The following is a 15,652-nucleotide window of genomic DNA, read 5'->3' on the forward strand; positions in this document are numbered from 1 at the left end:
CCTCTCTGATCCCCTCTGGAAACTACAGTGCTTCCTGCTCACTTGGCATCAGGAAGAGGAGGGCTTCCCTCTGTTCAATCAATCAATCAATCGTATTTATTGAGTGCTTACTGTGTGCAGAGCACTGTACAAAGCGCTCTGTTCTACTGACTCTCCCTCCTCCCAGTCACAGCGGGGTCCCCACACCCTAGTGCTGTGTGGATTGTAAACTTCGGTCCCATCCTTCCTCTGCGCACCCCCAACCCCTCAGCGGACGCCAATGTGGGCAGTGAATGTGTCTGCTTATTGTTCTATCGTCCTCTCCCAAGCACTTAGTTCAGTGGCTTAGTGGGAAGAGCCCGGGCTTGGGACTCGGAGGTCGTGTGTTCTAATCCCCCCTCTGCCACTCGTCTGCTGTGTGACCTTGGGCAAGCCACTTTACTTCTCTGTGCCTCAGTTACCTCATCTGTAAGATGGGGATTGAAACTGTGGGCCCCCCATGGGACAGTCTGATTACCTTGGGTCTACCCCAGCGCTTGGAACAGTGCCCGGCACATAGTAAGCACTGAACAAATACCATAATAATAATAATTATCATTACTATTATTACTAGTATTATTATTATACAGACATAAGGACTGTGGGGCTGAGGGGTGAACAGATCCAAGTGCATGGAGGACACAGAAAGGAGTGGGAGAAGAGGAAATGAGGACTTAGCCTATAATTCTATTTATTTCTATTGTTGCTATTGATGCCTGTCTACTTGTTTTGTTGTCTGTCTCCCCCCTTCTAGACTGTGAGCCCATTGTTGGGTAGGGATTATCTCTATCTGTTGCTGAATTGTACTTTCTAAGAGCTTAGTACAGTGCTTAGGAGGCCTTCAGACTGAGCCCCTTCCTTCCTCTCCCCCTCGTCCCCCTCTCCATCCGCCCCATCTTACCTCCTTCCCTTCCCCACAGCACCTGTATATATGTTTGTACATATTTATTACTCTATTTATTTATGTATTTATTTTACTTGTACATATCTATTCTATCTATTTTATTTTGTTAGTATGTTTGGTTTTGTTCTCTGTCTCCCCCTTTTAGACTGTGAGCCCAATGTTGGGTAGGGACTGTCTCTATATGTTGCCAATTTGTACTTCCCAAGCTCTTAGTACAGTGCTCTGCACATAGTAAGCGCTCAATAAATACGATTGATGATGATGCTTTGCACACAGTAAGCACTCAATAAATACAACTGAGTGAGTGAGTGCTCTGCACACAGTAAGAGCTCAAAAAATGCAACTGGAGATTCTGAAGTGGAGTGAGCCAACACCCATGCGCCGTTTTGGACCAGGCTGAGCCTGGCTGCATGGACTCACCTTTATTTCCCAAGGTTGGGGTCGGGAGACTCAGCCGCAGATGCCCCCGGCCTCCCAAGACCCACCAGCCCCTGGCCAGCCCCTGACAGGCCCACCTGGCCACGGGGGTGCTCAGCCCATGCCCAGCTGGGCTTTCATGGCCTGGAGATGGGCCATGTTGATGCTGCTTCCCCCACAAACAATGACCACCACAACGCCCGGGGTAGAACCGAGGCGTCCTTCCTCCTGAAGCCTCCGGACCAAGCCCGAGTAGATGGCGGCCAGTGCGGCCCCACAGGCCGGCTCCACCAGCATCCTCTCGTCCTCTGAAGGGTCCCGGTGGTGAGAGCGGGGAGAAGAAGAGGGCCGGGGCGTGGGAGCCGGGAACCCGGGGAAAGAGTGGGGAGTGAGAAAAAGAGAGAGAAAGAGAGAGAGCATTATTGCTTGATAATAAAAATAATAATAATATTTGTTAATCAATCAATCAATCAATCGTATTTATTGAGCGCTTACTATGTGCAGAGCACTGTACTAAGCGCTTGGGAAGTACAAATTGGCAACACATAGAGACAGTCCCTACCCAACAGTGGGCTATGTGCCAGGCACTGTACTAAACCCTGGGGTGGAAATATTTGTTAACTGCTTTACTATGTGCCAGGCACTGTACCAAGCCCTGGGGTGGATACAAACAAATCGAGTTGGACACGCTCCCTGGCCCACCTGGGACTCACAGTCTCAAGGGACTGTCTCTATATGTTGCCAATTTGTACTTCCCAAGCGCTTAGTACAGTGCTCTGCACATAGTAAGCGCTCAATAAATACGATTGATGATGATGATGATGATTTTACAGATGAGGTAACTGAGGCACAGAGAAGTAAAATGACTCTTGCCCAAGGTCACAAGGCAGACAAGCAGCTGAGCTGGGATTAGAACCTATGACTTCTGGGTTGTTGTTCCTAGGGGTTGTGACTCCCAGCAATTGGGCTGCCCTGCAGGAAGCCCCCCAGCAGCTGACCTCAGCCACCTGCCCTGGAAATAATACTATTAATTATTGTGCTATATGTTCAGCATTCAGTGTGTGCTGAGCACTGTATTAAGCACTGGGTAGATACAAGACAATCAAATCAGCAGAGACAATCATATCAGAGAAGCAGCGTGGCTCAGTGGAAAGAGCATGGGCTTTGGAGTCAGAAGTCATGGGTTCAAATCCCGTTCCGCCACTTGTCAGCTGTGTCGCTTTGGGCAAGTCACTTAACTTCTCTGTGCCTCAGTTACCTCATCTGTAAAATGGGGATGAAGACTGTGAACCCCGTGTGGGCCAACCTGATCAGCTTGTAACCTCCCAAGCGCTTAGAACAGTGCTTTGCACATAGTAAGAGTTTAACAAATACCATCATTATTATTATTATTCTCTGTGCTTCAGTTACCTCATCTGTAAAATGGGGATTAAGACTGTGAGCCCCCTGTGAGCCAACCTGATCACCTGGTAACCTCCCCAGCACTTAGAACAGTGCTTTGTACATAGTAAGTGCTTAATAAATTCCATCGTTATTATTAGTAGTATTATTAAATCAGACAGCCCCTGTCCCACTTGAGGGTCACAGTCTAAGCAGGAGAAAGAACAGGTACTGTGTCCCCATTTTGCAGGTGAGGAAATTGAAACACGGAGAAGTTAAATGACTTGCCCAGGGAACACGGCACAAGATGGTGGACTTGAGATTAAAACTCAGGTTCCCTGATTCCCAGGAATGGGCTGTTTCCACTAGGCCAAGGTGGGCCACTAGGGACCAGGATGTGTAATAATACAGGCATCAGGCACTTTATAAATGTTACTACTTCCACTACTACTACTACTACTACTGCCCCTCCTACTACTAGTATTACTACTAGTGGATTAGCTGGTGCTTAGTCCCTAGGTTGATTGTCTGTTAGTTCAATCCTGCTAAATTTGGGAGGATTCCAGCCCAAATACCTCCCCTCCTTCTTGACCGAGGGCACCTTCTCCCCAGGTGCCAGCTGTGATTTGGGGCACAGCCCATCCCTGATCCCACTCCAGGATGAACCTACATTGAGCACTCTCCCCACTTTCTCTGAGAACAGGACCCTGGAGATGCCCAGTCCAGGTAACGGAAAGGGAACACCTTCCCTAGAGGAGGCACAGCTGGGGGTTGGGTGGACCAGGGTCCCTTTGGGTGGGGTCTGTCCACTCACCCAAGAAGCGTTCCACAGCTTCCACAGCATCCCGATCATCCACCACCTCTGAGATGATGCGGCACTCCCGGGTACACTCCAAGGCCCGGGCTGCCACCGTCTTAGCCCCCAGGCACTTTGCCACACTGTGAGGAGTGGGAAAAATGGATCCGTGAGGCCCCTTCAGCTGGAGGAAGGGTGGAGGGTCCTCTTGGACCCAATCAGGGGCAAAGACTACCAACATCCCCTCCCTCAGGGTCCCAGCTCTGCTTCACGTTGATCCGGACATCACCTCCTTCAGCGCTACAGGAGGGCACTTCAGTCTTGTTCCTCAGGCAGGTAATTTGTGCCCAAGTGACCCCCTACCCAATATTGAGGGTGGTAGTGGCATCTGCCTGAGCTGGGCTGGTTTTGGGTGAGGCAGAGCCAGTGGTGTCCAAGGGGAGGTGGAGGAGCGGGGAGTTTCAGGTTTCCTGGGATGCAGGTGTCACCGGCAGCGGGAGAGCAACAGCAGGACTTTCTGCAAGGTCTAGGATGTGGGTGGGCGGGAGTGGCAGCAGGGACAGAGGCTCTGGCGCTAGGACAAGGGTTGGTGCGCAAACCACATGGAGAACTTGGGCTGGTGTCCTCTGCCCCGCTCCTCATTCATTCATTCAATCGTATTTATTGAGCGCTTACTGTGTGCAGAGCAGTGTTCTAAGCATTTGGGCAGTACAAGTTGGCAACATATAAAGACGGTCCCTACCCAACAACGGGCTCACAGTCTAGAAGGGGGAGACAGACAACAAAACAAAACGTTTGGATGGGTGTCATCAGAATAAATAGAAATAGAATAGAAATAAATAGAAATTAAGCTAGATGCACATCATTAACAAAATAAATAGAATAGTAAATATGTACAAGTAAAATAAATAGAGTAATAAATCTGTACGAACATATATACAGCTGCTGTGGGGAGGGAAGGAGGTAGGGCGGGGGGATGGGGAGGAGGAGAGGATAAAGGGGAGGCCAGTCTGGGAAGGCCTCCTGGAGGAGGTGAGCTCTCAGTAGGGCTTTGAAGGGAGGAAGAGAGCTAGCTTGGCAGTTGTGCGGAGGGAGGGCGTTCCAGGACAGAGGGAGGACGTTGGCCGGGGGCCGATGGCGTGACAGGCGAGCACGAGGCACAGTGAGGCGGTTAGTGAAAGAGGAGCAGAGGATGTGGGCTGGGCTGTAGAAGGAGCCCAATGTTTAGACTGTGAGCCCAATGTTGGGTAGGGACTGTCTCTATATGTTGCCAACTTGTACTTCCCAAGCTAAAGCGCTCAATAAATATGATTGAATGAATGAATGAAGGAGAGAAGGGAGGTGTGGTAGGAGGGGTCGAGGTGATGGAGAGCCTTGAAGCAGAGAGTGAGAAGTTTTTGTTTGATGCATACGTTGACTGGTAGCCACTGGAGATTTTTGAGGACTTCCTCGGAGGTCGGTCTCCTGGTTCCAGCCCCTCTTCACCCCGTCTTCTTCTCCACCCCATACTCTCCACCTTGACTACTGTATCAGCCTCCTTGCTGACCTCCCAGACTCCTGTCTCTCCCCACCAGTCCAGTCCATTGTTCATTCTGCAGCATGGATAATTTTTCTAGAAAACCTTTCAGGCAATATTTCCCCACTTCTCAAGAAACTGCAGTGGTTGCCCATCCACCTCCACATCAAAGAGAAACTCCTCGCCATTGGCTTTAAAGCACTCAATCGCTTTGCCCCCTTCTACCTCACCTTACTACTCTCCTACTAATAATAAATAAATAATAATAATGGCATTTACTAAGTGCAAAGCACTGTTCTAAGCACTGGGGAGATTACAAGGTGATCAGGTTGTCCCACGGGGGGCTCACAGTCTTCATCCCCATTTTACAGATGAGGGAACTGAGGCCCAGAGAAGTGAAGTGACTTGCCCAAAGTCACACAGCTGTCAATTGGCAGAGCGGGGATTTGAACCCAGGACCTCTGACTCCAAAGCCCGTGCTCTTTCCACTGAGCCATGCTGCTTCTCTTCTGTACTGCAGCCCGGCCCACACACTTAGCTCCTCTAATGCTGACCTTCTCACTGTACTCCGATCTCGTCTATCTCACAACCACATCCTGCCTCTGGCCTGGAGTGCTCTCCCTCCTCATACCCAGCAGGCAATTACTCTTCCCCACTTCAAAGTCTTATTGAAGGCCCATCTCCTCCATGAGGCCTTCCCTGACTAAGCCCTCCTTTCTCCTTCTCCCACTCCCTTCTGCGTCACCCTGCCTTGCTCCCTTCATTCATCCCCACTCCCAGCTCGACTGTACTTATGCACTTATGAGAGGCAGCGTTGGTCAGTGGAAGGAGCCCGGGCTTGGGAGTCCGAGGTCGTGGGTTCTAATCCCAGCTCTGCCACTTGTCGGCTGTGTGACTTTGGGCAAGTCACTTAACTTCTCTGTGCCTCATTCCCTCATCTGGAAAATGGGGATGAAGACTGTGAGTCCCACATGGGACAACCTTGATTACCTTGTATCCCCCCCAGCGCTTAGAACAGTGCTTGGCACATAGTAAGCGCTTAACAAATACCTACATTATTATTACTATATCTATAATTTATTTATTTATATTAATGTCTGTCTCTCCCTCTAGACTGTAAGCTCATTGTGAGCAGGGAATGTGTCTGTCTATTGTTCTACCGTACTCTTCCAAGCACTCAGTGCAGTGCTCTGCACACAGTAAGCACTCAATAAACACGACTGACTGCCCGGTTGAGGAGCGGGCAGAGCTTGGCATGCCTCTCCCTGATGCCTCCTTCCCCTCCGATTCCCCTGAGTTCAGCCCCATGGCAGGAGGAACCCAGCTTCTACCCCCTGCCTCTGGAATCCAGTGAGGGTCCAATCCTAGACCTTCTGGCTGTCACTTTGACCCCAAACCCTACTGCTTGGTGGCCCTGAACCAAGCGTTCAGGGCCACGTTGGTCCCAGCGTGACCAACCAGGAGTGGATTCTGATGGCTGAAACAGACTGATGGCCCAGCAACCAATGGAAGGCCTTGGAAGGGTTGATCCAGGATGAGGGAGGGATTATGTCAATGAACAAAGCTATAAAAATCATAGTGGATTGAGGAGAAGCACTGTGGCTCAGCGGAAAGAGCACGGCTTTGGAGTCAGAGGTCAAGGGTTCAAATCCTGGCTCCGCCAACTGTCAGCTGTGTGACTTTGAGCAAATCACTTATCGTCTCTGAGTCTCAGTTCCCTCATCTGTAAAATGGGGATTAAGACTGTGAGCCCCCCGTGGGACAACCTGATCACCTTATAACCTGATCTCCTCACCGTACCTCGTTCTCGCCTGTCCCGCCATCGACCCCCGGCCCACGTCATCCCCCGGGCCTGGAATGCCCTCCCTCTGCCCATCCGCCAAGCTAGCTCTCTTCCTCCCTTCAAAGCCCTGCCAAGAGCTCACCTCCTCCAGGAGGCCTTCCCAGACTGAGCCCCTTCCTTCCTCTCCCCCTCGTCCCCCTCTCCATCCCCTCCATCTTACCTCCTTCCCTTCCCCACAGCACCTGTATATATGCATATATGTTGGTACATATTTTTTTTACTCTATTTATTTATTTATTTATTTTATTTGTACATCTCTATTCTATTTATTTTATCTTGTTAGTATGTTTGGTTTTGTTCTCTGTCTCCCCCTTCTAGACTGTGAGCCCACTGTTGGGTGGCGACTGTCTCTATATGTTGCCAATTTGTACTTCCCAAGCGCTTAGTACAGTGCTCTGCACATAGTAAGCGCTCAATAAATGCGATTGATGATAACCTCCCCAGCACTTAGAACAGTGCTTTGCACATAGTAAGCGCTTAATAAATGCCATCATTATTATTATAGAGCACGGACCTGGGAGTTAGAAGGACCTGGCTCGGCCACTTGTCTGCTGTGTGACCCTGGGCAAGTCCCTTAACTTCTTTGTGCCTCAGTTACCTCATCTGTAAAATGGGGATTAAGAGAGTGAGCCCCAGTGTGGGACAGGGACTGTAGCCAACCTGATTAACTTGTATCTGCCCCAGCGCTTAGAACAGTGCTTGCCACATAGTAAGTGCTAAACATACCATAATTATTACCATTACTATTAACAGGGCCTCAACACCTAGACCTGCAGACAGGTGCTGGCAATTCCTGGGAGAGAGTGGACAAAATTGGACAGGAATGAGCTGCTGTCAGGGTGTTTTCTGTGCCCCGCTCCTCCAGGAAGTAATAGCACAGTCCGTGACAGCCCCAGATAGCCCACCCTCTGACCTCCTTAAACGGTGCCCAAGCAGAGAGATTCTTCTCCCCGCAGTTGCTACCCGGCTCTTCCTTGAGTTTATCCTGCATCCCTCCCATTGCAGTCCCAGTCCCCTCCCTCTTCAGTGGAGGCAGAAGCCTGCCGTTCCCCACCCCCCCAGCACGTCCCCCGTCCTGCTCCTCCCCGACCTACCCCGATGACCCACCTGGTGATATCTGGAAGTGGGATCGGTTTCCCGGCTAGGAGGGCGGCGTTGAAGCAGTGTGCCCCCTTGGTCTCCATGGCGAGGATGGGCACATCCAGCCAGTCCACCTCCTTCATCCCCGCCACCACGCCAGCCAAGAGGCCCCCTCCCCCGACTGACAGGACGATGCTCCCTGGCTTGTGGGGGTCCAGGGCGGCCTTCAGCTCCCGAACGATGCTGGCGTGGCCTTGCCTAGGCGACAAATCAAGCAATCAATCAGTGGTATTTACTGAGTGCTTATTGTGCACAGGGCACTGTACTAAGTGCTTGGTAGAATACAGTAGAGGTAGTAGATATGATCCCTGCAGTCAAGGAGCTGATAGTGTACTGTGTGCAGAGCAGCACTGGACTGACAGCTTGGGAGAAGACAGTAGAATTAGCACCTTATCCTATAGACTGTAAGTTCACCGTGGGACGGGAACACGTCTACCAACTCTGTTATAGTGTACTCTCCCAAGCGCTTTCCCACTCCTCAAAAAACTCCAGTGGTTGCCCATCCACCCACGCATCAAACAGAAACTCCTTTAAATCACTCAATCATCTTGTCTCCTCCTACCTCACCTCGCTATTCTCCTACTACAACCCAGCCTGCCCACTTCTCTCTAATGCCAACCTTCTCACTGTACTTCGATCTCATCTATCTTGCGGCCATCCCCTTGCCCGCATTCTGACTCTTGCTGCTTGCCCTGCCTCTTCATATCCGAGAGGCAATTACTCCCTTCGAAGCCTTACTGAAGACACATCTCCTCCCGGAGTACTTCCCTGACTAAGCCCCCTTTTTCTTTTCTTCCACTCCTGTGTCACCCTGACTTGCTCCCTTTATTCATTCCCTTCCGAGCCCCATAACAATTATGTACATATATGTAATTTTATTTATTTACATTAATGTCTCTATCCCCCTCTAGAGTGTAGACTCATTGGGGACAAGGAATGTGTCTGTTATTTTGTTATGTTGTACTCTCCAAATGCTTAGTACAGTGCTCTGCGCACAAACACTCAATAAATACAATTTGACCGGTCGACTGACTGCTCTGCAAACAGTAAACACTCAATAAATATGATCGATTGACTGATTGAAGACATGATCCCTGGCCTCAAGGAGCTGATGGTTTAGTGTGGCCATAGGGGATTGCCGCTAGAGGCAACTCCCAACCTCAGATTCTTCCTTGCTTGAGTCCAACCCAATATCTTCCCCTCCACCCCCCCCTCCTCCATGCAGGCCTCCTTGCAGGCATGCCACTCCCACATCTCCATGGGGCAACTGAATCAATTAGCCAATCAATCACCCAGTAGTAGTAACTGACGAGCCTACTAAGTGCAAAACATTGAACTAAGCTCTGGTATCTACCCCAGTGCTTAGCACACTGCTTGACACAGAGTAAGCACTTAGCAAATGCCATCATCATCATCATTATTATTATTACCGTGGTTATTATTCTTAGTAGTAGTAATAGTAGTAGAAGTAATAGTATTAGTAGTGTACAAGAAGCAAAACACATGTTCCCTGCCTTCAAGGAGCACGCCATCTAATGAAGGGGTATAGGATCCCTCTCCACCCCAGGGAGATCCGGAATGGGAAGGGAAAAAGAGAGAATGGAGGGGACACGAAGGGATGAGGCTTTGAGTCAGACTCCTGCCCACTCCGGAGCCCCTTCTCAATTCCCCTACCCCCCTACACATATACTTCACCATAATAGAATGGACAGAGGGCCATTCTGGATTCTGGGACAGTCTGCTGCTGTGTGTCCATAGTCCAGCCCCTTTCCCTCTCTGGGCCCCCATTTCCCATTTCCCCTCCTGGCTCCCAAGGATGAGGCAGGGAACGTGAATGCAGGGATGAGCAAGCCTGGTGCTACCTCCCCCCCCCCCCGCCCCACCCCCTTTCTCACCAGATCAGAGGGTGGTCAAATGGATGAACATTGACCCAGCCCTCCCTCTTGGCCAGCTCCTGGGCCTTCAGGCTGGCGTCATCCCAAACCTAGCAGGACAGCAAAGGCAGAACATTGGGTCGGGGGGCTGCCCTGGGTCCCGGGTCTGGGGAGGTGGAGGAGAGTCTGGGGAGAGATGACCAGGTGGTCCCCTGCACCTTCAGGGGCAGCTGTCAATCAGGCTCCCAACCAATCATGAAGTAGACGAAACACACTCCCCGTGGGGGGGGACCGGGGGCCGGGTTCAGGGGGAAGGAGGAATGACTGGGCCTGGGAGGAGAGCGCAATCTCCCATGACCCCCAGAGTCTGAAATCATCACCTTCCCAATCAGCTCCACGTGGGCTCCCTCAACTCTGAGGCGCTCCACCACTTGAGGTGAGGACGTCTTGGGCAGCACGATGGTAGCTGGGAGACCCAGCCTCTTGGCTGCGTAGGCTGCAGCCAATCCTGCATTCCCCCCTGTGGAAGGCGAGTGAGGATTAGGGACCCAGAGAAGGGGGTTGGGGGACTCTAGGGTCGCTCCAGGGTGGTGGGAGGAGCGGGAGGAGGTTCTTTCAGGGACCTTAGTAGCCTTCCCACTTTGCACCCAAATTCCTGCAGCTAACTAAGCCCTCCTCTTCTCCCACTCCCTTCTACGTCACCCTGCCTTGCTCCTTTTATTCATCCCCCCTTCCCAGCCCCACAGCACTCATTCCCTATCTGTCATTTATTTATTTCTATTAATGCCTAGCTCTTCCTCTAGACTGTAGCTTGCTGTGGGCAGGGAATGTGTCTGTTTATTGTTATATATTGTACTCTAGTGCTTAGTACAGTGCTCTGCACACAGTAAGTGCCCAGTAAATACAACTGATTGACTGACTGACGGCCTGCAGCTCCCAAGCAGAGACATTATCTGCCTCCCTTCTGATGCTGAAGAGCAGGATTTGGCTTCCTGTGGACTCTTCTACCCCATGCTTCTTCCTCAGCCCACACCCATCACTGGGAAGAAGGAGACACAAATAAGATGATGGGGTCAGGCCTGCACGGAGGCAGGGCACTTTCCAGATCATCTCCCAAGGATCACCGTTCCAAGGACTTTCTGGTTGGGGGCTTTGCTCCTCCTACAACTGGTGGGGAGGGTCGGGGCAAGAGGGGAAAATCCCCCTGCAAGCCCCCCGCATAGGACCCCTCATCCCTCTTCTGCCTCTGTCAGTGTCTGCTCCAACCCACCTAGGCTGTAAATTCACTGTGGACAGGGACTGTGTCTACCAACTCTGTTGTACCATTACTCTGTACTCTCCCAATCACTTAGTACAGTGCTCTGCACACAGTTAATGCTCAATAAATACGATTGATTGATGGATTGGTAACTGGGACCATGACTCACAGCCCCAGTCTGGGGCAAGTGGTCAGGAGCAGGGGGCAGGTGGAAGGGAGTTGGGGTGTGGGAGAGAAAGAAGAGGGGAGAGGGGCATGGGTGGGAGGGAGGGAGAGTTGGAGGGAATAGGGAGCGGGTGGGGGGCAGGAGGGTTGATGGGAAGGAGCAGGGGGTGCGAGTGGGAGAGAGAGCAGGGCTTAGGTCACCTGAGGAGCAGACCAAGTGTTTGCATCCTTTCTGGGCCATCTGCAACAAGACAAAAATGAGATCCAGGGGTGGCTTGGGACCCCACCTGTAGAGCCCCTGCACCTCCCCTGAGAGTCCCAAGACCCCAGCCCTGCAGGAAGGAATGTGGGCTAGGCGTCAATATATGTGTGTAGGGGTGTGAGTGTGTGTGTTTTTGGTGGGGTGTGACTGGGTGTACCAGTTTAGGGAGGTGGGGGGGCTGGGGAGAGGGGTATCCATGTGTGTGCACATTTGTGTGCTATTGGCCAGTTTTCTTGACTTTGCTCTAGGTTCTTTGTGGAGGCAGATGCAGCACGGGCTGACAAAAGGGTACATCCTGTTCCAGTCCAGACAACCGGTCCTCAGAGCGGAGGTGTCGCCCACCTCTCTGCCCAGGTGGGAAAGTATGCCCCCCCAACCCCCAACGTCTTATCCCCCGAGCAGGATCACTGCGAGCTGTGCTCAGCAGTGAAAGGCAGGAAATCCCCAGGAGCAACAGCCCCGGGAGCCCTGTCAAATGGCAAGAAAGTCCCTGAAGTAGGAGCCATAGTCCCAGGAGCCCCGTCAAACACTGGGAAAGTCCCAGCAGCAACAGCAGCAGCAGTCCCAGGAGCCCCATCGAGCAGCAGGACCGGGTATTCGACCATGGGGATCCCAGAGCGGAGTTGGGTCTCCGGCACGGAAGCCATGCCCAGTGCCACGTGGCTCTGCTGGGCAGCATGTGGAGAAGACAGCGCTGAAGCCAGGAGATTTCCTGAGCTTGGTGTCTGGACTGTGCCAGCAGTCACTGCAGAAATCAATCATGGTGGCAACTCCAGAAGCAGCGTGGCTCAGTGGGAAAGAGCACGGGCTTTGGAGTCAGAGGTCATGGGTTCAAATCCCGGCTCCGCCACTTGTCAGCTGTGTGACTTTGGGCAAGTCACTTAACTTCTCCGTGCCTCAGTTCCCTCATCTGTAAAATGGGGATGAAGACTGTGAGCCCCACGTGGGACAACCTCATCACCTTGTATCCCCCCAGCGCTTAGAACAGTGCTTTGCACATAGTAAGCGCTTAATAAATGCCATTATTATTATTATTATTAACTCCGGGTTGATGTATTTGTGTCGTTGCTGCTTCACAACACAGAGACAACTCAGCCTCCATGTTGAGAACCAGGAGACCGGGCAGCAGCTCCTGGAGATCTGAGGAGGCCCTGCAGGCCGAGAGGGCAGAACGGTCATCTGAAGGACGCTCAGCAGAACTCAGGACAACCTGAACTGCTGGCAGACGGCAGCCTCAGGGGACAGATTGGTCTGGTGGGTGGCAGTCGGGACTGATTGATTGATTGGGAGAGGGTAAGGAGTTTCTGTTTCTGTTTGATGCGGAGGGAGTCCCTTTTAGACTGTGAGCCCACTGTTGGGTAGGGACTGTCTACCAACTTGTACTTCCCAAGCGCTTAGTACAGTGCTCTGCACACAGTAAGCGCTCAATAAATATCAATCAATCAATCAATCAATCGTATTTATTGAGCGCTTACTATGTGCAGAGCACTGTACTAAGCGCTTGGGAAGTACAAATTGGCATCACATAGAGACAGTCCCTACCCAACAGTGGGCTCACAGTCTAAAAGGGGGAGACAGAGAACAGAACCAAACATACCAACAAAATAAAATAAGTAGGATAGAAATGTACAAGTAAAATAAATAAATAAATAAATAAATAAATTGAGTAATAAATATGTACAACCATATATACATATATACAGGTGCTGTGGGGAAGGGAAGGAGGTAAGACGGGGGGATGGAGAGGGGGACGAGGGGGAGAGGAAAGAAGGGGCTCAGTCTGGGAAGGCCTCCTGGAGGCCTTCCCTCCATATGATTGATTGATTGATTGATTGATTGATAGATGGGCAACCCGCTGGAGGTTCTTGAGGAATGAGGAAACGTGGACTGAATGTTTTTGTAGAGAAAGGATCCTGACAACAAAGTGAAGTATGGTCTGGAGCGGGAGGGACAGTAAGCAGAGAAGTCAGCGAGGAGGCTGATACAGTAATCAAGGCAGGATAGGATAAGAGTTTGGATTAACGTGTTAGCAGTTTGGATGGAGAAGAAAAGGCGGATTTTAGCAATGTTGTGAAGGTTGAACTGACAGGATTTACTGACAGATTGAATATTATAATAATAATAATGGCATTTATTCAGCACTTACTATGTGCAAAGTACTGTTCTAAGCACTGGGGAGATTACAAGGTGATGAGGTTGCCCCACGGGGGGGTCACAGTCTTAGTCCCCATTTTACAGATGAGGTAACTGAGACACAGAGAAGTTAAGTGCCTTGCCCAAAGTCACACAGCTGACAAGTGGCAGAGCCAGGATTTGAACCCATGACCCCTGACTCCAAAGCCCGTGCTCTTTCCACTGAGCCACGCTGCTTCTCTATGTGGACTGAATGAAAGAAATGAGTAGAGGGTAACACCAAGGTTGTGGGCTTGAGACAGGAAGGATGGTGGTGCTGTCTACAGTGATGGGAAAATTGGGGGGAGGACAGGGTTTGGATGGGAAGACAGGGAGCTTTGTTTTGGACTTATTAAGTTTGAGTTGGCTGTGAGACAGCAGAGAGGGAGAGAGAGCAGGGCTGAAGATGTAGGTTTGGCAATTATCTGAATAGAGGTGGTAGTTGAAGCCATGGGAGTAAGTGAGTTCTCCAAGGGAGTGGGTGTAGATGGAGAATAGAAGGGGACCAAAAATTGAACACCGAGGGACTCCAACAAAGGCCTTCCCCAACTGAGGCCTCATTTTCTCTCCTCCCACTCCCTTCTGTCACCATTGCATTTGGATTTGCATTCTTTATTCACCCCTCCCTCAGCTCCACAGCATTTTTATGTACATATTTGTATTTTATTTATTTACATTAATGTCTCTATCCCCCTCTAGACTGTTAGTTCGCTGTGAGCAGGGAATGTGTCTTCCAACTCTTAATCAGGACTTCCCCGATTTAAGTCTTGTTTTCCTGGCTCGCTCTCCCTTCTGCATCATCTATGCCCTTTGATTTGTGACCTTTGGACATTCGATATTTGCCCCACCACTAACTCCACAGAGCTTATGTACATATCTTTAAATTATATATTATAAATTACTTATTTATTCATATTAATGTCTGCCTCCCCCTCTAGACTGTAAGCTCGTTATGGGCAGGAAACATGTCTGCTAATTCTGTTGTACTGGACTTTCCCAAGTGCTTAGTACAGGCCTCTGAACATAAGAAGCACTCAATAAATACCAATGATTGTAAATTATATATTATAAATTACTTATTTATTCATATTAATGTCTGCCTCCCCCTCTAGACTGTAAGCTCATTATGGGCAGGAAACGTGTCTGCTAATTCTGTTGTACTGGACTTTCCCAAGCGCTTAGTACAGGCCTCTGAACATAAGATGCACTCAATAAATACCAATGATTGATTGAAAACTCTATAATGTTGTACTCTCCCAAGTACTTCATGCAGTCTTCTGCAAATGGTAAACATTCAAAAAATGTGATTGATTGATTGATTGACCTGGGTTCTAATCTCAGCCTGCCTCTTGTCTGCTGTGTGACCTTGGGTAAGTCACTTCACTTCTGTGTGCTTCATTTATCTCATCTGTAAAATGGGGATTAAGACTGTGAGCCCTCTGTGTGACAGGGACAGTATCCAACTGATTATTTCTAATCTATCCTAGCCGTTAGTACAATGCCAGGCACATAGTAAGCACTTAACAAATACCATTAAATAAACAAATAAGTTAAACATTGTTGCTCAATTGATACATCAGCATTTTTAGCCAGGGATGATCTGGACAAAATTCCACTCGCCAAGGGTAATATCTTTCTGCCTGAGTAGAAGCTCCTGGCTGGGAACAAGTAACTGTGTTAATCTGCTTTTCCCAAGTATTTTAGCACAGTGCACCATACCAAGTGGGAATTCAGTAAATTCTACTGCTACTATTATTACAACTACTACTACTGTTCCTCTCTACCAGCCCCAAGACACTTATGTATATAACTGGAAATTTTTTATTTATTTATGTATATTAATGTCTGTGTCCCCCCCTTTTATTTATTTATGTATATTAATATCTGTTTCCTCTAAACTGTGATCT

At 49.9% G+C, this 15,652-nt stretch overlaps 1 protein-coding gene across 2 annotated transcripts in view; it reads right to left on the reverse strand.

Annotated features, from left to right (window-relative positions):
- Positions 1-1,256: 1,256 nt before the first annotated feature.
- The window catches only part of SDSL (serine dehydratase like), a 37,743-nt gene continuing 23,347 nt past the window's right edge, over positions 1,257-15,652 (reverse strand). For both annotated transcript variants that reach the window (XM_038763618.1, XM_038763619.1), the window contains exons 3-8: positions 11,513-11,552; positions 10,269-10,408; positions 9,910-9,998; positions 7,982-8,212; positions 3,534-3,658; positions 1,257-1,647 (exon numbers count right to left, since the gene is read on the reverse strand). In XM_038763618.1, coding sequence (XP_038619546.1) covers positions 1,454-1,647; positions 3,534-3,658; positions 7,982-8,212; positions 9,910-9,998; positions 10,269-10,408; positions 11,513-11,552 — 819 coding nt within the window. In that variant the 3' untranslated portion in view covers positions 1,257-1,453. The remainder of the gene's footprint in view (positions 1,648-3,533; positions 3,659-7,981; positions 8,213-9,909; positions 9,999-10,268; positions 10,409-11,512; positions 11,553-15,652) is intronic.

The sequence above is a fragment of the Tachyglossus aculeatus genome, chromosome 21, assembly GCF_015852505.1.
Source record: "Tachyglossus aculeatus isolate mTacAcu1 chromosome 21, mTacAcu1.pri, whole genome shotgun sequence".
NCBI classification, from domain to species: domain Eukaryota; kingdom Metazoa; phylum Chordata; class Mammalia; order Monotremata; family Tachyglossidae; genus Tachyglossus; species Tachyglossus aculeatus.